The sequence below is a fragment of the Cyclopterus lumpus genome, chromosome 5 (genome assembly GCF_009769545.1).
Source record: "Cyclopterus lumpus isolate fCycLum1 chromosome 5, fCycLum1.pri, whole genome shotgun sequence".
Taxonomy (NCBI): Eukaryota; Metazoa; Chordata; class Actinopteri; order Perciformes; family Cyclopteridae; genus Cyclopterus; species Cyclopterus lumpus.
Window position 1 is genome coordinate 20,878,851 of NC_046970.1, and position 26,863 is coordinate 20,905,713.

The window sequence follows — 26,863 nt, forward strand, 5'->3', positions numbered from 1 at the left end:
GATGAAATTAAATCACGTGACGTGTAACTTCTCCATGGGCTGGGCTATTGCTGCATTCAGGTCATATCGGAGTTATCGTAATTTCAAGTCATTTAGTGTAAATAGCTTTTATGGTACTATCCAAGATGGATGCACTACTACGTAAATAGCATATTTATACATTTTCCCAACTCAGTTATTCATATCAGAACAGTTTGTGACGTAAAACCAAACAAACATAGATACCGGTCGCCTGTCCCACCCATCCCACATGTCCTGAACGCGTCGTAGTTGCCAGGTTAGGATTTTGTCATCAAGTAATATTTGGTATTTTATCCCAATATACATTTATTTATATAGATAATATAAATACACATTCATTATGCTCTTCCCTTGAATATATAAATAAAGAATTATGAAACACATTGATTCAGTGGTCGATTCAGTAGAAATGTAAAAAATATCGGAGAATCCAAAATGTGAAAAAATAAATGGTGAAATTAGTTCATTCAAACACGTATATCCACTTAAGTTGTTTATATTTCATTAAATGTATGTAATGAATATTCAGCATTCAAACACTGAGTGAGCTCCGCCACCCCAGGGGCAGTTTCTCCTGGTTGGTCTCGTGTTTGCGCCGGGAGGAGTCACGCAAACCTGGCAACATCCACAGTCGCTTTGTTAACGCTTCATAGAGCCAAGATGGCAGATTTCGAAGAGCTCAGCGATGAAGAGAAGGTACTACTTTATAAATTCATACTGTGGTTATTTCTATAACACCTTTAACATTCCTCCTTGAAAACTAACACTGGTTTATGTAACACTTGCTATGTGGCATGAACTCCCAAACGGGCCGTTTAAGGTGTCTGCTGCTGGAGCTCGCGTGGCTAACCCGAGGAGGGGTTGTATTTGACAGTTCAGAACTGTAACTGGTACCTTTTTCATGGTGTCCCTGTGAACAAATGCGTAATATAATTATTCTTAGTCCGACCTCTTTCGATTAAGAATAACATACGCGCGCGGCTGAGCTTGATGTCCGGGTTTAACGAGTTTTAAATTATTGAAAACGAAGAGCTAACGTCAATACTAAATGGAAGGAAGTATATGTACTTCCTGCATTTACAGTGAGGATAATAATGGCAGTGCATCGGCATTGTACCAGCACCCACACCCAGTTCACTACACCTCAGTGGGGCCGCTTGTACTTGTCTGGATTACATCGCAAGTTGAAGTTGGTTGAAGTTGTGCAGATATGTTTTTATTTAGCTCGCCTGTCTGTAACTTGTTGCACTATATTTCGTCTTAATGCAGTGTGGTTGGGGCTTGGTGTTGCTCCCCCTGAGTCATGCTGCGACATGTTGTAAAACAATGATGCTTTGCATTCCTAACGCTGGTGCTGTGACAGGAGCTTAGACCTCCAAGCATTACTGCAATGGACCGTTTTTAAAATAAATGTAAACAAGTCAGTCTAATGCGAGGGTTTTAATCCCCAATTTGAACCATTTATTGGATATTTACCTCTACTATATCAGACACAAGCTGCACGTTGGAGTGTCTGAGCCTCGGGGGGGGAGGGGGGGGGATTCATGTGCTCTGAATGGAGTAACTTTTCTGGAGCACAGTCAAATTAGGTTACTCATTGTTCTGCCTCTCTGGCCTTTCAGCTGGACAGCCCATTGTAGGTCAATGGCAGCTGCAACCCGGAGGCTGAATGACACTGTCTGCTTGACAGACGGCGGCATCCCTGGCACAGCCTCACGATTAATGTGGCAGTGACATTACGACTGATTAAAGCCACGCAGGTCACAAATGAGTGAGGGGAAAATAAATAGAGGCTCATTTGCAACTTCTCTTGACCTAAACATTCCTTGCTGTGTATTACCATTTGAGAGCATAAGCACCGATGTCTTCACCAGGGGGGGGCCCCTCGACACCACATGCTTACACTTGCATTCTGGCTGCTAAGTAAAGCCCTTGGGCGATGTACCCTGTTTGCCATCTAAGGAGTGGCCAAAATAGAGCTAACAACTCTGCAGCCAAGAAAGAGAGCAGACTGCTCTCTACTTCTCTCTAGTGGCTATTTGCAGGTTATTCACTTCTCCTATACACCACCTGCTTTATCTCAAAAGGAGAATAAATTGGCGAGATTTTCCAAAAAACATGCACCATGTTTGGCACAGAAAATAGTTTTTCTGCTCCACCACAGTTTATTTAAGCAAAAGGGAACTGAACCGATAAGTTACAGACTGTATTTAATGATAATGTGTTTCCTCTTTTAAGTTTTATGACAAGATATTTGATTTATTTCTAGGTTCGTATCGCAGCTAATTTTGTGATGCACTCTCCCCCTGGAGAGTTCAACGAAGTCTTCAATGGTGAGCATTGTTTGTGAGGAACGTCTTTAGGACTACTTGTGTTTAAATGTGTATGGAAACAATTAGTCAATGCTTTTTCTTATGTTCATTTGTCTTTTTTCAGATGTGCGAATACTGCTCAACAATGATAATCTCCTGCGAGAGGGCGCAGCACAGTAAGTTTAATCATTTTCTTTTATTTGTATATGTAGTTATATTCTGGATGTATATGCAAATTGTGATTGCGTTCTTTTTTTAATTTAGTGCCTTTGCCCAATATAACATGGATCAGTTCACTCTCGCCAAAATTGATGGATATGAAGATCAGGCAAGCTTTTTCTTTAAACAAAGCCAAGATAATTTGCTTAACTCATTGAACCCACTAACATGTCATCATTATTCTACGTCATAAAGACGATTCTTGAGTAAAAGGCAAGTTTCTCCGTCCCCTTGAAGGTCCTGATTACGGAGCATGGAGACCTGGGTAATGGCCGCTTCTTTGACCCTCACAACAAGATCTCCTTCAAGTTTGACCACCTGAGAAAGGAAGCCAGCGACCCCAAGCCCCATGAGGGCGGGTCAACTCTCAGGTCTTGGAGAGACGCCTGTGACTCTGCCCTGAGGGCCTACGTCAAGGAGCACTACCCCAGTGGAGTTTGCACCGTGAGCTTTCTCTCCTGGCCACATTCAGCATTACTCACGATGCATCACCCACTCATCATGTTTTTATCTGCTTCAGGTTTATGGTAAAACTATAGATGGCCAGCAGACCATCATCGCTTGTATCGAGGGCCATCAATTCGAGCCTAAAAACTTCTGGTAATAATGATCTAATTTTAAACTTCCTCATCAAATTCACGTAGACGATTCTGTTGTAGTATGGTGTTTGGTGTGATTTGGGATTGTTTGTTTTAAGTGTACTCTGTTACTTTTTCTGTTTTACAGGAACGGTTGCTGCCGGTCTGAATGGAAGTTCAGTGTCTCGCAATCTACAGCCCAAGTGGTCGGAGTTTTGAAAATACAGGTATGTTGCGTATTTAACGGCTGCAGTTTAAGCTCAGCTGTAAAGTTATTTTTGTCTCACTGTTTTGTGAATCTCCTCTTTCCAGGTACATTATTATGAGGATGGAAATGTGCAACTGGTCAGCCATAAAGATGTACAGGAATCTCTGACTGTGTCTGTAAGTATGTTAACATATCAACAGTTTTTCTATTAGAAACTTTGAACTTTAAAGGTTTAACCATGGTCAGACTTAGATTATCCAGAATCAAGTCGAAAATAATTGAATGGATTTATTTCATATTCCATTTATGTTGATGTGTGTTCGAGTTGTTTAATTAACCCACACATTTGTGTTTTGGCAGAATGAGAGCCAGACTGCAAAAGAGCTTGTGAAAATTATTGAGGATGCAGAGAATGAATACCAGGTATGTGGGAGTTAAGAATAACAAGAGTTTGTATGTGAATTAAATGTTTTTTTATTATTGTGCCATGCATAATATGCAAGACACAACAGATGCATGGAAGCCAGATCCAGAAAACTGCATAGAGATTTCCAAACACCATTAACTGCCACTAAAGTTAATACAATCTATTTCAAATATTGTCAAAACAAGTATTGTATAGATATGATGAAATCAGAATGAATAGTCATTTTAATAGTAATAATTGCCTTTTTTCTCAGGTTATTAAACTTAAACACTTTGACATTTAACAGATATTTAAATGTTGTAATAATCTGTACACCAGAGTACCATTTCATTTCATGAAAAGTGTACACACTTGAATCATACCAGTACGTACATCACAAAAGTAATTGTTGCTCATCTTTGGTCCCCTCCAGGTGGCCATCAGTGAGAACTATCAGACCATGTCGGACACCACGTTCAAAGCCTTACGCAGACAGCTGCCGGTCACCCGCACCAAGATTGACTGGAACAAGATCCTCAGCTACAAGATTGGCAAGGAGATGCAGAACGCTTAGAAGACAGAGGCTGTTTTGGGTTACGACAAGCAAAATTAGGGATAAGATGATGCTCGCGCAAACGTGTGACGCAACGTAACGCACCGTACGTCCCGCTAAAACAGACATCTGTTTGGGGGGTTTAACAGAGAATGACAGCTTCCGTTATGCACTACGAGGAGGCGCCTTGATTTTACAAAGATGTTGAGTGATGTCACTGTCGCTCATTTGCAAACCTATAATTTAAAAAAAAACAAATAATGCCTTTTAGTAACACTGTGAAAATGTGGTTATTTCCCAAATTCTCAGTCACATGTTAAACACACACAGTTTGTGATCCCTCAGTGTTTCAAAATGGACACGCATTCTCTGAAAAAACCCTTGAATTTTCATGTAGCAACTAATTTAGACTATATAACATAACTGATCTTCTTCAAGAGCTTCCAATACCTCCTGTAGTTTCTTAATAACAGAGGGCAAATACTGTATGCAATTTGATATATTAACTGAGCGGCACTTTAAGGCACCACATTATACATCTGAAGATCTCATCTGTTTAGACATATGCGTCCCTCTGGATGCAGGGTTGTAGACTTTTTTTTTTTTTTTTTTTTCTCCATTCACTGACCATATTCTGTTTTCCTTGTTGAAGTTCTTTCACTTTTCCTTGTTGTTGAGAGACATTTTTGGTGATAATCCCCATATGCCCACCTGAAAGCTGTTTGCCTTTAGCTTTTGCTATATTTTTTTATACAAACTGTAAGTACATTTATTATTCAAGAAATAAAAATATGCAATGGTGATTCACTTGTGTTTTACATGACGTATGGAGTTTCTTTTTAAGAGCCTGGAGACCAGATGTTTTCATCTGGGTTCTGGAAATATAAGGCAGATATTTGGCAGTGGCATTATCAAAATATGGGGGGAAAAGCTGAGTGTATTTCATTGAGGTTTGCTTTATAATGAAGCGTATAGAATATGTCACTAAACTCTGTATTTGTTATATTACATGTCACTAAGTATCCTTAAAGCTGAAATAAGTTGTGGATGTATGGGACTGTTGGTCAGTTAAAACAAAAAAATCATCCCTTTGCTCTAAAAATGTGTGTGGTATTTTATCTTCTTATTTTCTGATGATTCCAGATTGAAAAAAAAATATCTGCAGATGCTTAATGGTGTAATGGTATAATTATCAATTGCAGATCTAACTCTGTATTTCACAATTTTGAAAATGTTGTTTACATAAGATTACAATACATTGGACTCGGATGGAAACGCCCACTTCACATGACTCCACACGGCTCTGCTCACGTGCAGCCCAGGGAGCGTCAACGACACCATGTCCGAGGACGTGGAGCCTACTCGTCATAATTGTCCGGTCGGGAACATCACCTTTGAACAAATAAAGACGCAAGACTTTGCGCCAAAATTGTTAGTTTAAAACTCCGTATTCATGTTGCGCCGCGGACGGGTTTTTTTTTTTTTCGCTTTCCGTATGTAAAACAATTGCACACGTTCCCTTCCGGCCGCCGTCGAGACCGTCGTAGGGGATTTATAAATATATAAATAATACAACAAAATTAGTGCGAAATCTGTGGCGGAGTTACGGCGTTGGTGGCGCGTGTGATGGGGTTCTGACAACCCACGTTAAAGCAACGGCAACAAGTTGAACTTCCGCACACGGAAAAAACCCCCCAAAAAAACACGCGCAAGTCGCGCAAAATACGTAACTGGGGGGGGGGAGAAGCGAGCGTGTGCGGCAGCGCGTTCACGGCGACAGCTCCAGGAGGAAATTGACGGAGACAGTCGCTCAGCCGGGGGTGAACTTCCTCATTTGAGTCGGTAGACAGTCGGCAAGCAGCGGCCCGTGACACGCCGTCATGTCGCTTAAAGACTCGCTTGAATGCGGACTGGACTTCATTGAATTTCTAGGAGACAGAATTTCTATCACCAGCAAAAAAGAACTTCGGGACATCTACAACTCTGAATTTAAGGGCAGGTAATTAACGTTGGGCTGCAACAAAAAAAAAAGCGAGCATATCGGATGCTGTGGTTTGACTCCCTACGGCTCCCATTACATTACATTACATGTCATTTAGCTGACGCTTTTATCCAAAGCGACTTACAATCATGTTAGCTCTGTGTTTTTTGTTCCCAGAGAAGGAATAAAGACCCCACCTTCCCCAGTGTCCTGCGTGCCCTGCTGAAGTGCAACAAAGCCCACATGAAACAGGGGGGCATCTACATAAATGTCAGGCCTCAGGTAGGGCGAGCTGCTCTTTCCCTTCTGCTTGTGAAGGGAACAAGTCTAGACATAAAAGTACAGAAATGAGGAATTGTCATGTCGGTTGTTTTTTTTAAAACATTGTTTACTTTTTATTCTTTAATCGCCATTGTAGTTTCGAGTGTATTGCGACCAATGGAGGAGGCCCCGGGCCCCTCGGCCCACACACAGCCCGGCCTCTGGCTCTCAGGAGAAGGAGGAGACACCTTCACCTTCCTCTGCCCCCTCCACTCCTTTGAAGCCGGTGCTGACCCCGAAGAAAAAGCTGGCTTCGGAAATCCTTCGCAAGTTGAAGGTGAACAGGTCGGTGTGGGTCATTTTAACACTTTCTTCTTCTTTTTCTTTTTCCTTATTGTATCGTATCGAGTGAGACATTTAGACAAGTTGGCTTCGGTACAGTCTATTCTTATTATACCCCTTTTTCCATATGCAAATGTGGTTGTTCCAGGACCATCACGTGACAATGACGTGACCGGTGATCTTCACTTAAGTCCTCGTTAAGTTTATAACATGCGATAATAGGTTCAGTTTTGGTGAATATTGGGAAGAGTCTGACTGCATCAAGGAAGAAGCTGTCAGTTATTCATGTTGGATATCGAATAACACACTTTGTAATACATGCACACAAACATGAATGCACACAAACATGCATACAAATCTACCGTATTTATAAAAAAAAGAAAGAAAGGTTAAACGAGCTGTACTGGCAGAGGGTGTGGGAGGGGCTCTTTCTGGTGTCGGTGGCATTTGAAGGTCAAAGTTCAGCCTTTATTATCATATCAAGTCCCCTCCCCCTTTGACTAATACTTAAATATTTGAAATGAGATTATAATCAAATAAAACTGGCAGTAAAGTGGAACAAAGTAAATCAAATTAACAAGAAAGGAGGAAAGAACTAGTAAAACTATATTTTCAAGTGAGATATATATATATATATTATATATATATATATATATATATATTATATATATTATATTATATTACAATGTGTGTGAAATATTAAATTTGCAAGTAATAGTGCCAAAGTAATGGTATGGTTGAAGGAGTGAATCGGGGAATCTGTCTCCGCGTCAGTCCTGTGACAGACATGTGCGCTGTCTAGGTGTGCCCTGGTAAATTAGGGGTTAAGGTACCAAACATGAACTGTGTCCTCAGTGTGGATCCTGCTGGGGATCTTTTTGAAGCATTTAATTCCCCTTCTCTCTTTCCCTCATTTCCTTTCATATCAAAATGTAATGAAAACCCTTGACGAAAAATAATGGGATCCAGATGAAATGTTCAACCCCTCTGTTGATACAATTTTGCATTTGTCTGATATTGGCCAGACTATATAGACAAACGCGGGGAGATAAAGAGAGCGGGAGATGGGAGTGTTGACACATGCATGGCTCCACAGTTACAAAGTTACACTCACTTTGCGGTATTTTTACACCATCTTGCAGTGACGAGTCTTACGGTTGTAAACGCTGCGGCCTGACCACGACACTCTCCCCTACAGGAAAAAGTTGACGGCTGACAAGTGGGGTATTGAGCTCACCTCAGACCCCGCGGCGAGAGGAGGAAAGGTTCATATCACCGTGGATCGTCTGAGGGAGTCTGTCGTCCTCACGTTCCACATTTTAAACAAGGGCACGCACTGCATCCACTTCACCTTCTACACGGCCCTGCACAAGATCCGCTGTTTCACTCTGGAGGATGAGAGGAGGGTGGACCGAGCTTCTCCGCTGTTCCTGCGTCCTGGTGAGACGACCAACACTCCTGTGCTCTGTTTTCATTGGCAAACAAATATAAGATAATTAACGCTCGCGTCTCCTCTGCTGCCGCTTTTCTTTCACAGGAGAAAGCTACGATGTTGTGGTTCGGTACACGCTGAACCATTACGGATATTTCCCCGCCACCGTGTACTTTGAGTTCTGCCCAGATTTGCCAGAATCCGTTCCCTTTTGCATTGTGAGGGAGATGGAAGCGGTCGCCAGGACCCCTCTGGCTGTTGAGCTGGGCCGGTGGCTCCTTACAAACCATTTCAGGTGGTCACATACAAGCCTGTCAACACTGTGATAGTGGAGGGAGTACCGCCTCAGGGGTAAGTTCTAAAGAAATGGATTGCAAACCAGTTTAAGACTCAAAGTGGAAACACACTTTAATGCCTCGTTATTAGAGGGGAAACTCCAGAGATTTGACACATTGCGTGGTCTTTTGTGGGTCCACAGGGAGCTGCATGAAGTCTAATAAATGGAGCATCATTTGGGTCAAAAGACTGCAAGTTTGAAAGCGAAAACAATTGTGGAGTTTAGCCCTCCGATTCTTGTACTTTTTAACTGTCCATTGTGAGTCCCACAATGTTGGTTGGTTACTCTTAAAGTTGTCCTGAGTGTAACAGATAAACACAGCATATTGTCTTAATCTCTCCAAATGGAATGAGTACAAATCATTTTCGCAAGTTGCAGAAAATGTATTATTATTATAGATTTTAGCACAAATATTTGATTCGGGAGCTGGTTGGAGCAACTTTCTTGAGTTGTGATGTAAATTCATCAACGAATGAACCCAGAGCGGTGACACAAATGTTCTTTTATTCATGCATGATGCGGTTGTGTTTTGTTCTCTGCAGGTCTGGCACCCGGCCTCTGAAGATGGTAGTGAAATTGGGAAACCAAATGTACCCGACTTACCTAAAGGCACTGGCGAAACAAAGGATGGAGGACTCTGAGTACCTCTCTCCAGCTCCCAGACAGAAACTGGCTTCAGTCAAGTGAGAAACCGACCTAATTATTTACAAATCTAGTATTTTCTGTGCTTAACTCCCCCGTCATCACAGTGTGTGTGCTGTATGCCCAGGGGTCTCCTCAACTCTTCCTTGGAGATGAAGACGTATGCTCAGCGACTTCACCTCCTGCTACACCTGGAAGAGATACAGACGGAGGTGGACATCAGGAAGTACGACCTCCACAATCAAGTCTTGACTCAAGACCAAAGCAACAAAAAACTGCTCATACTCAGAGTAAATTGAATCCTCACAGTACACATCTACTGCTTTAAATGACAGCAATGAAGAGTCAATACCTCTGCTTCCTTTGATGTTCTATTTTTCATTTGTGTTGTTGTCCTCCGAAAGCTTGCTGATCTGAATAAAGCTCAGTGTTTGGAATAAACAAAAAGCACAGCTGTTGTTCTCCAACAGGTTCCTGGTGTTGCTGAGAATCGTCCATCTGTACTACGGGGAGATTGTATTAGGGTGTCCAAATCAGGAGACAAGGTCGAGCCGATCACTGTGTACATCGGATATGTTCACAGAGTGGAGCTGGATAGTGTGAAGCTGGGCTTCTCGAAGAGGTAAGAGCTGGACTACGGGTACACGTGTCTGTTAGAAACCTAGTCGACGTCCCCGACGGTGAATAAAGCACCGCATTCCTCCCATTTCAGGTTCCTGCAGAATTTCATCAGCAATATGAAGTTTGACGTGGAGTTTACTCTCAACCGGTACTCCTTGAAGCTGGAACATCGGGCCGTGGACTTGGCAGTGAAGCATCAGCTCGAGGAGGTGCTGTTTCCGTCCGGTGCAGCAGTGGCTAATCTCTCCATGCCTAAACTCAGGTCTGGTGCCAATGCACACAAGGTTCAAGCATACAGAACACCAACACATAATGTGTAGTGTCATCTCCAAACGCACACACCAAACCACTGTGAAGCCTGTATCTGGTGTACTTGTAGTGCCTAGGAGCTTAAACCTGCTGGCATTATTGATAAGAGTGTATGAATTCCTAATGATGACTCAACAGCCTTCGCCTCTCTCTGGGCACTTATCCACCGTATCGTAGGAACAGGCTGTTCTTTGGTTAAATGCCATAAACTTGCATCACGTGAATAAGGGCCAAAATATTGTGTTGGCTGAGAATACGTACCAGACAAAGTGCAGCGTTTACCTGTTTAGACCTGCGTGTAACTAAGGTAGCGTCTCATCATACAGATGGATACAAATACGTTTTTCATCGCCACATTTTTCATGTTTTTCAGTGTTAAAAGTGTTGCACCAGTGTGCAAGGTGTAAAGGTCCATTCTCATTTTGTGACTCTGCAGGATGTTCAACCAGCAGCTGGAGAACAACCCGGAGCAACACGCTGCGGTCCAGCGCATTGTGGCCGGGTCTTCAAAGCCCGCCCCTCATCTTGTGTTCGGACCGCCTGGAACTGGGAAGACGATGACTCTGGTTGAAGCCATGCATCAGGTATTGAGTGATGGTACCTAGTCTGGAGTCTAAAGATGAATTAACAGCCTCTCACTGTCTTGCAATGGGGCAATAATACGGTATTGAACTGTTGCTGGGACAAAACAAGACATTTGGTGACGTCGCCTATTGTGATGGCCATTATACTTAATTTATTTTACAGTTTTCGGATGTTTTAGAGACCAAACAATTAATAGAGAAAGTATTTGTCAGGTTCTATCAATAATAACAATTAGAGACCATCTTTTGATGTGATCACACCAGCCACAAAGCCTATTTTGGCTCAGGAGGGGTGTGGGGGGGGAGGCAGGAAGGCAATCTGCCCTTTCTTGGACCACCACCCATCTTTGAACTCTGCATTTATTTTGATCTCAACTACACTACACACCTGTAAAGTTACGTGACTGCATTTTGTACTGTTGCAATGCTATCGCGGTCACAAGATCGAGAGAGAGAGAGAGAGAGAGAGAGAGAGAGAGAGAGAGAGAGAGAGAGAGAGAGAGAGAGAGAGAGAGAGAGAGAGAGAGAGAGAGAGAGAGAGAAGAGAGAGAGAGAGAGAGAGAGAGAGAAGAGAAGAGAAGAGAGAGAGAGAGAGAGAGAGAGAGAGAGAGAGAGAGAGAGTCCAAAAGGTGAAAACAATACCAGCGTCGCTGTTATCTAATAATATGTGTGTATGTATACATAATAATCATAAGCCCTAATACGAACACAGTATTATTGGCCCGCTTTATAGATGTCTGTTTGTCTGAGCTCTCCTCACTGGTGTGAAGTGGGCTAGTCTTGCTGGAATAAAAAAAAAAAGTGACACGGCAATCAGATTTCTTTTTTTATTTGTTTAAACGGCATAAAACCAATTCAGTGGTAATAAAAGTGATGAATTTGTCTTTGCTTGTATCGACAGGTCATCAAGGCCGACCCGTGCGCCCGCATCCTGGCCTGTGCACCTTCAAACAGTGCATGTGACCTCCTCTGTGAGAGACTGATGGTTCACACGAATGCTTCCCAGATTTACCGCGTGTACGCCAGCAGCCGAGACCCAAGAAGCATCCCCAAGAACATGCTGGTGAGCATCAGCTGGCTTCTCTACAGCCACGGGATAATCTGCTTACTGGCCATAAACCAGCTCTGATTGTCCATAAACAAATTTGGGCTGCGATTCAGAACACTCATAAACACAAACGCATTATAACAACTTTAGTCATCACAGTGATTATATTCAGCGTTTACCAGATAGATCATAACTTAATGTTTGTTGATTCAGATGCGACTTGAGGAAACCAAGACAAGAACATAATTTCTTCTGCACATAGCCAAAGGCATTGTTGTAAAAGGGTTTCCTGTGTGGAGCATAGATAAGGAACTGTAATAGAAGAGACTGCAATAGACATACATCTATTTAACTGCTTTGATTTAAGGATGAATGGAAAACGGTCACGTTTGAACTGAGGAGTATATATCTTTCTTACACATGGTCTCATCTTTTTTTAGAAATATTGCAACTGGAACCAGGCACAAGAGGAATTTGAGTTTCCGCTGAAAGAAGTTCTGATGAAATACTCAATCGTGGTTACAACTATGGTCACAGCCGGCAGGTAAGTTGCTTGCATCTCCAGTAATTATTCACTATTCATATCACTCATTGGCTCCTTGGCATCATCTTTTGGTTTTGAGCTGTGTTTAACTTCCTATTCCACTTATTGATCACATTGGTGTTCCTGTTTTTAGGCTGGTGTCTGGAGGAATCCCAGTCGGCCATTTTACACACGTCTTTTTGGACGAAGGAGGTCACGCAGTGGAGCCAGAGTGTGTCATTCCTATCGCAGGTGAATACATGCTAATTATCTCAATTATCAGTAAACGACAACGCGTCTTTAGTTTTGCGAAACGTTGATGAAAGAGTTAAAAAAACGGAGGCATATTTTGTAAAATGTATACACACTGATACAGTACACAGATGGTGTTTCCATTCACAAGGAATCTGAGACCATATCCTACTTAATGTAGGTCTAGTTCTTATAAAATCTCAAGGATGATTCGTCTTACTACGCATCATAACCTAGTGTACACAAATCATAGTGTGACATCTTGATTTTTACAGTTTTGCCAGTGTCTTGATGTCTCAAACTGACTTTTTCTGCCGGGGATACTAGAAATAAATGTCATAACTTCTGTCACACAGTAAAGAACAGAGTGTACTTGCTTAGAATAAGGTATTGTCAAGGTATTGTACAGTCATTCAGAACTGGATCCACATATCAGTTGCACTCCTCCTCTGAAAACACAGTTTTAGTCTAGTGACACATGTAGGAATGTAGAGGACAGGATTATCTTTTGGAGCATTTATAGCTCTGTAAACCTGGGCGGTGGCTGTGGAAACTGTGCATGGTTTGGCAATTACAGAAATACATCATAGATTGGGAAACGCGTGGTGCAGAAGGCTGAGAGAAGCTTTTCACTGCTTCCAGACTCCAAGCAGCAGGAGCAGCAGATCTGCAATAAATCTAACGCATCTGCCTGTACTTTCAGTCGAGGTGGTCTTATGATTAAAGGTCCGACTGTATACGCTTGTGAGGGTGAAAGTGATGCATCATTGTCTCCACAGGTCTGCTCAGTGCAGAGAACGGTCAGCTGGTGGTAGCAGGAGATCCCAAGCAGCTGGGACCGATCCTTCGATCACCTTTTTCACTGCAGTATGGACTCGGTGAGATGAGGGGGGTCACATTATTATTATTATTATTATTATTATTATTAAGATGGTCTATTGCTCGTTATGATAGTAGCTATTGTAGTGTTTTTACTGCTAAAAGTAAAGGATAGAATAACTTAAACTGTCGCTTTGTGATTCAATAGTATACATGTAATGCTGTGACTATGGTGTTCTTCAGGGCTTTCTCTGCTTGAGCGACTGATGAAACACAACACTTTATATCAGAAAAGCACAGACTCTGGCCACTTTGACACCCGCTTTGTCACCAAACTGCTGCGAAACTACAGGTAAGTCGTCCAGTTTCCACTTTGCTTGTTAGAGTTTTAGTTAAAGTTGTTCAGCTTTCTTGTTTCTTTATTCTTTTCTTCCCTCAGGTCTCATGCTGCCATTCTGAAAATCCCCAATGAGCTCTTCTACGAGAATGAACTGCAGGTGTTTGCTGACCAGTGGGAGCGGGACACCTACTGCAACTGGGAACACCTTCCCAAAAAGGTGTGGCTGCAAGGACATTCAGTTTATTCTTCTTTCTTTTTTTTTACTTATGAAAACATCATCTTCATACACAACAAAACCATTCAGAATGGTATTAGTTGCAGTGGTTACATGTCAAATGGACAACTACAATGTATTTACATATAAACAGAATACAAAAGATGCTCTTGAGTAGCATTACAGGAAGTGTAGGATCCAGGGTTTTTAAAGCTTGCAGAATATTTCAGCCTCTGCTTCACTGATTTTGGCAATTTTATTTGCAAAACTGCCCCTTGAAAATCCCCAAACTTTATGGTAGTGCAATACTAAATTGCTGAATTGTACCTTTTTATTGTTATTTGAGTCATAGGCCATATTATATACATACACAGAAACAAGCCTTAGACTGCCACAGAAGACAACACAACAACATTTATGACAAATTGGATCTCATTATTGAAAGAAAAGTCTCATTTGGAAACAAAGTGGGGTAGAAATGACTGACAGCGGCTCACACTCGCATCACTACAGGGTTTCCCACTGATCTTCCACGGGGTGATGGGGAAAGACGAGAGAGAGGCCAACAGTCCTTCTTTCTTCAACGTGTCTGAGATCGAAGTTCTGGTCGACTACCTCACCAAGCTGATGGACACACAAGGAAAGGAGGGCCTCCCCAAACTCTCTGCGAAAGACATCGGCATCATCGCCCCTTACAGGAAACAAGTGAGTCCGCCTGGCGTTCATTTGAGTTTCTAGAGATGTGGATAAACCGTTTGAACTCGTCGTCGGTAACATGCTTACTTTTCTCACAGGTCGAGAAAATCCAAAAGGCCCTACAGTCCGTCTCACCTCTGAAGCGATGGAGCGATCTCAAAGAGCTCAAGGTGAGCAATGCTACACATCTTCCTCCAATAAGGTGACATGAATAGGAGGATGCTCATTTAAAGTATCTTCTCCACAGAATCCACACAGGGACAAGATGTTGTTCATTTGTGTCCTTTCGTGCACACAAAATAAGGATTGTGTTTATTCACAATTGTGTCATTTTGAACTTACATTTTGTACTTGTACTGTTTCTCTTCACGCTATCTCAGGTGGGCTCTGTGGAGGAGTTTCAGGGCCAGGAGAGGAAGATCATCATGGTCTCTACTGTCCGCAGCAGCATCAACTACGTCAAGATGGACAACGACTTCAACATTGGATTCCTGTCAAATGAAAAGGTGCTTACACTATTCCTTTTTTATCTTCATATAATAAAACCAGCAGGATTTTTAATGTGTGCATCTCTTTCTCGTCGTATCTACTGCAGAGATTCAACGTGGCCCTGACCAGAGCCAGGTCCCTGTTGATAGTCGTGGGAAACCCTGTGATCCTCAACAAGGACCCCACCTGGGAGAAGTAAGGCAAAGCAGACCCAATGCAACAGGAGTGTTCTCCCAGTTTTAGAGAGCCTTGTATGGACAAGTGATTATTAAGATTTAAAGTGCATTCTTGACCATTCAAACATGGTTAACAAAACAAGGTCTATTTTGTCACTGTTCTGGAGCTCATCACACATTTTCCTCAGCAGAGGAAGTTTACATAGTTGTAGATGTCCACACTAATTTCTCTTTTTTTGAGCGCTGCAAGGACTTCTCATCCATTTTTGCACAAGTTAGATTTTTTATTTTTTGTTGTAATCTGCAGGTTCATCAGCTATTGTGTGAAGGAGAAGGGTTACACTGGATTTGACTTTGAAGACGCAGAAGGAGAGGATGATCTCGTGTCAAGACTGGCAACCCTGAACGTCAACGTGGATTCAGACGGTCAGTGCAGCCATAACCTCAGTCAATGGCCTTCATTAGCTCGAGCTGCAATAGTAATAGTTGCATCTCAACAAAACAGACATGAAATGTTGTGTCTTTGTGCATTTGTCGTAGATCCTGACGAAGAGGAGAGCGCCCTCCAGCAGCATCTGGACCCCGAGCGAAACAATGAGCATTAAACATCTGCACAGCAAATAACTATTCTGAGCTTTTAATTTAACCGTTCATATACCATTTAAGAATATATATCCTTTTTAATCAACTTTTCTAAGCAGTTTACTTAACTTGCTTCAGTCAATCAGTGCTTGATGATAACGCCAACACAATGAATCGGTAAATCTTTTGTTCTGGAGTGTTCCTCTCTTCAGTGGCTTCTTAAATACCACTTCCACTTCACAGAAATTTCTATGTGAGAAAATAAGTTGCAGACTATTCAATTTCTCAGGAATTCATCGCCATTTGTCTTACTGCCGTTTTGTCTTCAACTCTTCTTTCTGATAGTTGATGCCTGAAGAAATAGTCATTTTCTGAACCATATTGTGGTGCACATTGTCATGGCAGAACCTTTTTGATTCATTATCCCCTTTCATGGCATCTTACACAGTAAACCGTACCCTGAGAAGAATTGAACGAGGAGGCCTAGTCAGTGGTCTCGAAAATAGTTTATTAACAATGTCCACTTCAAATCAAACAGTCACTACAACAAATTGTTTACAAAGCATTATAACAATAAACTTTTGTATAAATTGGTATCCTGTCGCTTCAAATACTTCCAGAGAAAGAAAGAAGAAAAAAGTTACACAACACTGAGCTCTGTGTGTGTGTGTGTGTGTCATTGTTTTCTCATGCAGACATCGACATAAGGACAAGTTTTGAGAGCGCGGCCTTATCGGTACACACACAAACAGCGTATTGTACATGCTCCTAGTTATTTATGTTCAACATTAGCCCCTCTGCTGCTCGAAGGGGATGCTTTCATCATTATGCTCCGCCTCCAGCTGAGAGGTATTCCGCCGACCTTTAATTCCCAAAAGTTCCATGGAGTTAAGCTTGAACGTCACGCCACAACTATGAAACGCAGAACACAAGACCCGTGTTTTCCTTTGATAAAAAATGTATTTTACTCTCGCCTCGTCTGTGTGTTTGTTGACGCTCAAAATCCAGAGTAAAACACACAAGATCCAACCTAGAGAGATTTGAGGTAACATTAATATGGTGTGTGTGTGTGTGTGCTTAAAATCAATGCTCCCTGTCCTCAAACTCAGAATGCCTCATTTGAGCTGGGGAAAAAACTGGTTGTAACTTCTCTAGGGGAACACCAGTGAAAGTGTATGTGCTTCGCCAGTAGAGGGTATAAAGTTGCATTACGATTATATAACAGATACAGGTCCGGCCAGCTGGGTAGCTTTAATGCCATTACAGGCATGGTAAGAAGTTGCATGCAAAATCCAAAGATATATCACATTATTACTATTCTGTTTTCAGGTTAAGTTCAAAGTTGAGTATTGAGAGGTTGACGTGTCCCCAAAAGCTGTTTAAATAACAATTCAGTGTCGACCCTTGAAGATATTCTGCTCCTTTTAACGAGACGCATAAAATATCTAAATGTTTCTCGTCAAGAAGTGAAGCTCAAGACCAACGAAGGTCAAGATAAAGACAAATAGGAATAAACCCAGTTTTCATCTTTCCACAGCTGTACCAACTTTCTTTTGGCAGGAATACACAACTCTTGAACATTAAAAGACAATATTTATGGCTGCGGACATGTTTTTCCAGGGATCCAGAATTTCACCACACCGTAAATTAGTCGAAAACCTACTTTTCCCGTCGAGAAAAATAAAGATGGAGGCGTTTATGGATGAAATCTTAATATTTATGTTACAAGGACTGAAACTTTAAACCAATGACACATTTGTTCTTATGCTTGGAGCAATTCAAATAACCAAGCTTCGTGAAACATATCAGAAAGGTCGCTCTTGACCTTGTCGGTCGGTATCGGGTTGGCGTGGAGCCGGTGGTTTATCTGGTGCGGGGGAGGACAACCAAAGGGAAAAAAAAGGCACACAACACAACAGAGAAGGCACCTGGGGGGGGGGGGGGGGGGGGAAAGAGGAAAGAAAACAACTCTTTACACAGACAACTCAGCTTATCTCAAACCTGTAGACAATGTTGTCCGACTGGAAAACATCCCCACACACACACACACACACACACAGTGTTTCCATGACCGGGCTGACGGGTCCAACACACAGATTCCGGCGGCGAGTGTGACTGGCTGGCTCTCTCGAGTCGTAGCAGGAGAAAGGCTGAACTCAGCCGCCCCCGATGAACAAAGAATGGAGACTTTGGCCTTCATTTCCGTTTCAGCTGTCGTTGGACCCAACAGCCATTGTCATAATCCTATTGACTAGTTCTCACACACCCTTCACCCAACATCTAGACCCACTGCACAAAAGGAGTTATGAAGGATGCATGTGAATAATCAGATCTCTTATTATTTTTAACGTGATGCTTTCGTTAGCGAGTACGGTAAATGTTGGAGGAACGCTAACCAAAATGACACATGCGACCATTTGGTTGCTCGGACAACGACAACACTAGATGCAGATGGATGGACGCAACGGGGAGCCCCTCAGCTGAAACGTTAGCTAGCTGACAAATAAGAGAAAGAGAAGAAGAAAAAGGAAAAGAAAAAGAAGGCACTAGCTCTTATGGTGAGGTGAAAAGATCAGGTCTACCGTGATGAACAGAAGAGATGCTAACAGGACAGTCTGGACGTGTCATGAAGACTTTATACGAGCAAGGAATGACCGCTGCTCGCTCAAGCACGCAAAAGAACAATATCGCATACAAATATGTGCACCTATTACTGCCTCGTTACATTACAAATATAAAAAGAAAAACAAGTAGGAAACATTCCTTGTGTAATTCCCCCCCCCCAAAAAAAGGAACTTGAAACATCAATTTCTAAGCACGGTTTGTTATATTAGACAAAGTTCATTTCACGTCTTCGGTTTGTTTGCATTCGATTCATCTGCCTGCCCGTTATTGTGAAATGGGAGATCCGGTACAAAGAGGCCATTTTGGTAAAAAGGTCAGTCCTTTTCATACGTTTTATTTTTTTTCTTCTTCTTCTTTCTTCTTCTTCTTCTTCTTCTTCTTCCTATTGGTCAATTGATTTGATGGCGCTCACAGCAGCGCGCAGCCCATTTTCTTCTTGGACTTGCGGACCTGCAGCGCCGCTCTAGTGGCCATCTCGAACACTTCCCGCACGCCGTCCTTGGTCTTGGCAGAGCACTCCAAACTGCCAAAAGCACTGATTTTGCTGGCCATTTCTCGGCCTTCTTCGGGCTTCACCGGCTCCTGCATGGGGAGAGCAGACATGGCTGTGAGGTGATGCACAACAATTATCAGTCGTCTTTTTGTTGAGGGGAAGGTCATCTCCATGACTCTGGGATTGATTGAACGTCACTCATTATTATACATCTCAGTAATAAAAAATAAAAAAAGTCAAATGTAAAAAAACGCAAGTATGAAGTGATAGTGGCTGCTTTTGCTTTAAAAAAAAAAAAAAAAGACTGAAATACTAGTATAGTATACATGAAGTCTGTTTGCCACAATTTTGGCAATAGCCGCTTTTATTTTCTCTACTGTGCGACTAGGTGGATTTTTACTATATCAAAGAGGACATGAAGAGAAACTCCCCTTTAGTGCTTTATTTTTTTTTTTCAAACTATCCAATTATATACACACTTTTAGTCACACTCAGACAATATAAGAAAGTATGATCCTAAAACAAAATCAGCACGATATGTCCCCTTGAGGGTTTACATTGAAGTGTATGTTATAATTGAATATTGATAATGCTGAGGATTGCTTAGGAGACAGAAAATGAATCTATTTTGATAATCAATAGTTATTTATCAAGCAAAAATGCCAACCAGTCTGGTTTCAGCAGATGTTTCAGTCATACATGACAGTTATTTGAACACCTTTGGAATTTGGAATTTTTTGGGAATACAAACTATACATGTATATACATAATTGGGAAAATAATCAGTTTATTTATCAAAAATGAAAATAATTGTGAGTAGAAGGCCAGAAACATGTTAGGTCCGGCCCCTTAGAAAACCACAAAAGATGAATTTGATGCACCCGTGTTTTCTTTCCGTTTACACAGTCCTAAAACGATGACACATTCATCAGTTACTGGGATCAGATACTCAAGAACACACGACTTCACTAACCCTCGCAGCTAAATCATCATAGCGTACACACGTCAGACCAACAACGCCCCGTGTGTGTGTGTGTGTGTGTGTGTGTGTGTGTGTGTGTGTGTGTGTGTGTGTGAGCGCGTCCGATCCAAAACGCTTGAACTGATAACTTAGTGCTGGTCTTTATCAAACGGCTCCTGATTTCTACATAACGGAGCAGCTGATGGTGGACTTTGAAAGAGCCGAGAGCCTTTATCAAACACGTGGCTGGTATGGGAGGTGGACCTTGAGACCGGCAGGGAACGGCCACAGTGGCATGCTGGGACACAGCAGACCAATATGCTGCTGTTAATACAGTAAGACTGAAAAGGTTAAAAAATAATAATAAAAAAGGGAGACGGTATTCAATTAATGTTCCATCAGCCCCTTGTCCCTTTTTATTCAGTGCTGTCGTCTCCCACGATCTCCGGGTGAAGCAGTATTTGTCATGAATATGAACATCAATTATTCAGATGGATACTTCCCAAACTGAACCTCATTAAACGTTTCCACCCTGCACATATCATCGGGCCTCTGGTGGCCGAGTACTGAAGAAGTGCCTCCTTCTCCCCTCTTCATTGACCTTCAGAGGCTTTTGTACCTGCTTCATCTTGGCCAGCTCTCTCCGTGTGTGCTCATCATTCCTCAGGTCCTTCTTGTTCCCCACCAGGATGATGGGGACATTGGGACAGAAGTGCTTCACCTCCGGCGTCCACTTCTCCGGGATATTTTCTGTTCCGGGAGAGAGAGAGAGAGAGAGAGAAAAGGAGTGAGCAGATGTACTCGTGAGAGAGAGAGAGAGAAAGAGGGGGGAGAGACTATAAGAAGGGACAGGCAGTGCAGAGTCACGGAGCAGAACACTTCTCGTGATGGATTGCTCTGCACTGCCTGAGGCAAAGATGTTTTTAGCTGCACTAATCCTACTTCTCATCAAGTCCATTAAGTCATTTAACAAACAGCTTGCTTCGCTGATTTAAAACCGCCTTGATTCTTTGAGGATTAACACGATAATAAAATATCACTTTTACACAGTGCAAGTCAGGTATCGTATCGTTTTGACATACGAGTCATCTTTCAGTCGCAGCCCACTCAGACTAACCTGTTTAAATATACAAATAAAAAACACACGTCGGCAGTTCCTTACCTAAGCTGTCGGGGCTGTCGATGGAGAAGCACATAAGGATGACATCTGTGTCAGGGTAGGAGAGAGGCCTCAACCGGTCGTAGTCCTCCTGGCCTGCAGTATCCCACAGTGCCAACTCCACCTGAGAGAAATCAGAAGAAAAAAAAACGAGTAAGAACACACACACACACACACACACACACACACACACGCACGCACACGATTTTCTCCTTGATTTGTTTCAATGACGACATGTTGTTGGAATTTCTGTAATTTGAAGCCTTCCAAAAAGGAAAAAAAAAGAAAAAGTGGTTTACCCAGAAAAATGTTGCTCACTCTTCCGGGCAATTACACAAACATTTAACCAGTCAAAACATCATTAGTGATGGAGTTTATTTTCTGAAGAGTCTATGACTATTTGGAGTATGACGTATGAACCTCGAAGCATGTTGTGCGCCTCAAACATTTTTTTTTTTCCCCCCCAAAAAGGCCAATGCTTTAAATATCATGACGTAAATCAGACTGTTTAACTAATAACCTCCTCTTGTCACACATACCCTTAGCAAGACTTAAGATGTTTATGTGTTTTACGTTGTTTATCTGCTTCTCATCTGCGCTGCAGCTCTGACCTGATTCACAAGTCTGTTACTTTCCACAACCCTGAGAACGTAACTCAGGGACGGCCTCCCATAATAACACCACCGATTAATTCAATTAGGGAAAGTGGGGGATTAGCACGCATCGAACCAGATACCTTCTGTCCCTGTACGAGCTTCACCAGACGCCCTTTAAATTGACTCACTGTGTTAAAAAAAAAAAAAAAAGGGAGAAAAAAAACTCCAACTAAATACTGTCAATTTGCTGAATGACAATAGATTGTGATATGCCGGAAGGGAGCGCAAGCATCAGTCAACGGGCCCAAAATAGAAGTTTGCAGAGGCCAAGGGTGGGAGGAGGTGGCTGCTTTACTGCATGAGCAACCAGAGTTATGTTCCCACTGGACTTTAGGGAGGAAAAGAAAAGGAGGGGAAAACAGCTTTATTTAGAGGCTGCCCAATCCATCGACAAGGCAAGAAAGACAATGTTTTCTTCCTTGGAGGGACTCAAATTTAGGGGCTGAGAATACCCAATCTAAACCATCTGGTTGTTTAATTGGCCATTTCTTATGTAATCCTCTTGAAAACTGGAGAGGATAACTTAAAAAAGGGGCACATCTCTTGACCAAAACCATTCCCCTTTCGACCGATTCCCATTATGAATCCCTAACTCTAGATTTCCTGTCCAGAACGCAACAGTTAACCCCTCGCCCCCCCAATCTAAATGCGACCAGGACAGGAAATGAGAGACGTTTTATCGGCCAGGAGGGTCCCGGTGGGCGGAGAGGGATTGCCAGGAGACATCCCTGTTCCCTGTCTGAACAGGAAGCTGGGAAGTAGAGTCATTTCCTGTTTTGGCAAGTGGTGATCCTCCAGCAGTGCTCGGCTCAAGGGAACAAAACCCTCGGACACAACAAGCCATCTGCTGCTCAGACTGGAACCTCGCTGACCGACTCCTTCAAGTCAGATTCGAGACATCGCACACACTTGGGAGCAGGACTTTGATGTAGTCCGTTTCATAACGGTGTCTGAAATAACTCCCCATTTACTCTGGCTGAACAATATACAAAAAAAAGGGAAATATGCAATTACTTTGTCGAATATTACGGAAAAACATTATGACGAGCGATAAATAAACACATTAAAGTTTACTTTGCTTTTCCGCATTCTGTTAAATACGACAAATTGCTTTGTAATGAAAATAATTGAGAAATAAACTGAACACAAACACTCCATTTTAAACTCGGCTAACTAACTCTTTGAATAAAAAAAACAATCACCGAGAATATATTGTGCAGCCCTACTTTTTAAATATTTAATGCACTTAATTTACCCATTTCATTAAAGTGTCCACATTAGAGTTAAGGGATTACTCAACAAGACCATGATTAATAAGAGTCCTAAATCCTAAATGATTGCTCACTATAGTAAACACAGTAAACACCGTTTACACACATTGTTGTAAACTACAGTAAACACTTATAGTATATCGATAGTAGTGGGAACACGTTCTCTGCATTAATGAGGTGCTCATGGACACAATTTGGATAAATACAAGCAATAAAGCATGAATCCAACCTAGTTGTGTCCATGTATGTAAGCTAAGTAGCCAAACAATAGAATAAAATAACATAATACGTGGACTAGTTTCTGTATTTCCACGTCTTCTACAGGAGAGGGACAAGCAGCCTGAGACTCGGTATGCAAAGCCATGTACATCGCCATGAAGAGCACATTTATGACCTCTTTTACAAGCAAAAAGGTCATTTGGGTCACTCGCACAACTACTTTAATAAGGCCAGTGCTGGTTTATGACGGAAAGACTTTCCACGCTACAGCAACGAACACTTTACGCGAGTGTCAAATGTACCGACCTGTTTTCCATCAACCTCGATATCCGCGATGTAGTTCTCAAACACTGTCGGGACGTAGACTTCAGGAAACTGGTCTTTACTGAAAACAATGAGGAGGCATGTTTTCCCACAGGCTCCATCCCCGACAATCACCAGTTTCTTCCGAATGGCTGCCATCTCTGTTGGGAAACAAGAGGAGAGCTTTTACAAGAATGTCATAGACCGACATGAAAAACAACAACAACAACAACGTTTGTGTGTCAAAATGATGAGTACTACAAAAGGAAACTTTTTTTTTTTGTTGCAGTCACGGGAGGTCACAGGTCAGTCACACTTTGACATCCCATGTGTGCATTTCTACGCTGCAGATGTTTAAATTATTTCTAAAAGATCACAGGAACGCGAGATGAATCGAGAACACAACGTTGTACAAAACTTGATCCACTCATGCCGTGTGGCCCCAAAGCGACATCTTTGAATGACAGTTGGAGTGCTTCCCGATCTTCAATCAAATCTATACTACACATCTAAGCTACATGAAGAACAGAGGAGGAGGAAGATTGTGGAGGGATGGGGAGGATAGACAAGCTGGGACACGAAGCAATGCGCCATTGGGCTCCTGGTTGGTTCCATCTGCAACGTGTGTGGAAAAGAAAAGCGTCCGGGAAGTCGAAGCAGCTGGTAAAGTACTTACTGTTGTCCTAAAGCAGACAAACGGCACTATCCTGCTTTTCATGTCTCCAGATGCTTTTTAAGAAATACTGCTTAGGTAGTAGATAACACCCTAATTCTCTCAAAACGACTTTAACATTCTTTTTTTTTTTTTTTTTTTTTAAAAAAGCCAAAAGCTAAACCTGCCACACACATGTTGTCCCAGTTTCTCACATGGTGGTTAAAAGGAGTCGTGAACATGTGTAGAAAAAAGACAAAAAGAAAGACCGTGCTAGTATTTTACGACCCGAAACAAAACGATGGCAGACAAAAGATGGATGCAGGCTTTAATTTCAAAAGCAACGATTCCGGCCCGCAAGGGTGAAGCTTTGCTGGTTTCATGTGCACAACATGCAATCCATAAAAAAGCAACAGAACCAGGCCGTATTTCTACAAGAGGAGAGGACTGGTTTAGGTTTAGCAGGCGCAGCTGATGGATGAGCTGGTTCCCCGCTGCCTGGGAGCAGCTGTGCAGATCCTCATTTGGCTCCTCACCTTCATCCACTTTCTGCCAGACGGCAGTCCTCCTCACGAGGGCTTTTGGGACGAAATTTATCTTTCAGCGCTGCTGGCGTTACTTTTGGAGTCGAGTCTGCCTCAACGCCCACTTTTTAATTCTCTGCTCGGATGCATAGCAACACCAACACTGTCAGTAAGTAGCAACGATCCACGAAGAATCATCAAGGACACAGACTCAAGTCTTCTGTTTTACAATTTCTGGATTAGTGTCACCAGTTTAATCTCGCTAAAGATATAGTTTTCCGACAGGGCGGTGGAATTGTGCAAAATAAATATATCGATCTTCTGACATTTTAAAGTCAATACCCATGAACATTTGCAAAGATTAAACAAATAGTTAAACCGAGTTCACGCCACAAAGAAAATTAACAGGACACCATACAACACATATTCACAGGAAATTGCATTCTTTCAAAGAATTAAATAAAAAGATTGGTAACTCATAGTCTTGTACAGTAAATATGACGCTACTGCCGGCAGCCAGTTAGCTTAGCAACGACTGGAACTAGCTGGCAAATTAATGAAAAGGCAAAAACTAAAAATCCTCCCCAGTTACCCAAAGTGTTGTCCAGCCAACACGTTGTTGTTGTTGTTGAATACATTTTCTGTCATTTAACTAATCGTTGCAGGACTAACTACTAAATTGTAAAGTTGAGTGTTACATTCAGTGGAAAACACAAGTTGAATATTTTAAACTCAATTAAAAACCGTTGTATAAGAATTGTCTTTGCACATATTAGAAGGTAAATCTACACTAATTGACCTTTGACATTTTCTTTCAGAAATCAAACTCATAAATAAGCACAATACAGATTCTGTCATAGTGCATACATTTATCCAAACAAATTATAAATGTTATGGAAAAAAAAAAAAAAAATGGGTTGAGTTGCAAAGTGAGCAAAGAAACCCAGGATATTAAAAAAAAAAAAAACTGTAAAAAGAAAAATAAAGAAATCCTCACTGGCCCCGTTTCCATGGCTATTCAGACTTGGCATAACCAGCGGCCATACTGGAAATATTGTGTGTGTGTTCATTAACTTCTTGGGTTAAGCCCTTCGCATGAGAATTCTGGTCATGGTTTATTCACATTTTCTTCCTTTTGCCCAAAGACCCACTCCCTCTGCTGCAGTGCGTTGAGGTGCAGCTGCACAGGTTCATCCAATCGAGGCTGCCTGAGAAAATATTGGTAGTGTGCTCACTCCTGTTGAATCTACAAGTAAAAGACAAGTAAGAAAATCTCCTCAACATATACTGCACCATAACGACCGAAAATCATCATTCACTTCCGCTGTAGTTGCAAACGCTTCAACTATTATGAGATCACATTCAACCAGAAAACAGAATATTTAAATGAGAGCAGAGACAACCTTCCACCTTCGTCGTGACTTTCGAGTCCAGAGAAAACCGCTCAATACGTTTTTCGATGTTCAGGGAACGCCAGAGATGGCCTGAAACCAAACAAGTGGGAGACAGCAGCACCGAGGCCTCGGAGGCTCACCCTGTGAAACAAAACAATCCACTTCCTGTTCTGTGCAGTCCGGGAGGAGATTTTGGCTGCTGTTGTTGTTTGGACAGGCCTCGGATGGAGGGGGCTGCCAGAGACACGCCAGCGTGCTTACTCACACAAATACATGCACACAGCGGCTCGGCACCATGATCGCTTGTCCGTTGTGGCCGCGATGCTGGAAACCGATGAAGGAACATTCTTGACACACTGGTTAAAAAGAAATTATGCGTGAAATTGTCCCATAGTCACAAAGTGTGCCCATTACAGTCCATGACGAATGTCCTCAACTTAGGCGCTAATGGTTACTAACGACTGCAACAACTGAGGAGGACATTTAGGTGGTTGCCAGTAGTAACCGATTCCACTCGTCATCCACGCCGAGCCCGTTTCATGGATTGTCGAGGTCCATTCGTACATTGTCATATTCAATGAATGCGTTTATGTAACTCTGTAACACTGTTCATCTGTACACATGACATCTGTTGCTTCTGTCCATCCGGGGAGAGGGATCC

At 42.2% G+C, this 26,863-nt stretch overlaps 3 protein-coding genes across 3 annotated transcripts; 2 read left to right on the forward strand and 1 right to left on the reverse strand.

Moving 5' to 3' along the window:
- Window positions 1-590: 590 nt before the first annotated feature.
- LOC117730841 (F-actin-capping protein subunit alpha-1) lies at window positions 591-5,100 on the forward strand. The gene is made up of 10 exons (XM_034532845.1): window positions 591-717; window positions 2,291-2,354; window positions 2,458-2,509; window positions 2,598-2,661; window positions 2,790-2,996; window positions 3,073-3,152; window positions 3,279-3,357; window positions 3,443-3,514; window positions 3,699-3,761; window positions 4,178-5,100. Exons 1-10 carry the CDS (start codon window positions 682-684, stop codon window positions 4,316-4,318), a joined length of 858 nt encoding a protein of 285 aa, XP_034388736.1. The 5' UTR covers window positions 591-681; the 3' UTR covers window positions 4,319-5,100.
- Window positions 5,101-5,594: 494 nt separating this feature from the next.
- mov10a (Mov10 RISC complex RNA helicase a) lies at window positions 5,595-16,539 on the forward strand. Its single transcript, XM_034532848.1, is given in 23 exon segments — window positions 5,595-6,296; window positions 6,458-6,560; window positions 6,697-6,884; window positions 8,080-8,321; window positions 8,419-8,574; window positions 8,577-8,664; window positions 9,193-9,333; window positions 9,420-9,582; window positions 9,763-9,914; window positions 10,005-10,175; window positions 10,659-10,806; window positions 11,708-11,869; window positions 12,295-12,398; window positions 12,532-12,629; window positions 13,409-13,507; window positions 13,692-13,800; window positions 13,888-14,005; window positions 14,516-14,707; window positions 14,797-14,868; window positions 15,079-15,204; window positions 15,294-15,382; window positions 15,671-15,789; window positions 15,904-16,539. Coding segments are annotated over 23 exon segments (3,024 nt in total). The 5' UTR covers window positions 5,595-6,177; the 3' UTR covers window positions 15,969-16,539.
- A 1,101-nt stretch (window positions 16,540-17,640) lies between these two features.
- On the reverse strand, window positions 17,641-23,820 carry LOC117730842 (rho-related GTP-binding protein RhoC-like). Its single transcript, XM_034532846.1, has 4 exons — window positions 23,636-23,820; window positions 21,187-21,307; window positions 20,644-20,774; window positions 17,641-19,152 (listed from the first exon to the last, which is right to left on the reverse strand). The coding sequence occupies exons 1-4, from the start codon at window positions 23,789-23,791 to the stop codon at window positions 18,979-18,981; spliced, it is 582 nt and encodes a 193-aa protein (XP_034388737.1). The 5' UTR covers window positions 23,792-23,820; the 3' UTR covers window positions 17,641-18,978.
- Window positions 23,821-26,863: the final 3,043 nt, after the last annotated feature.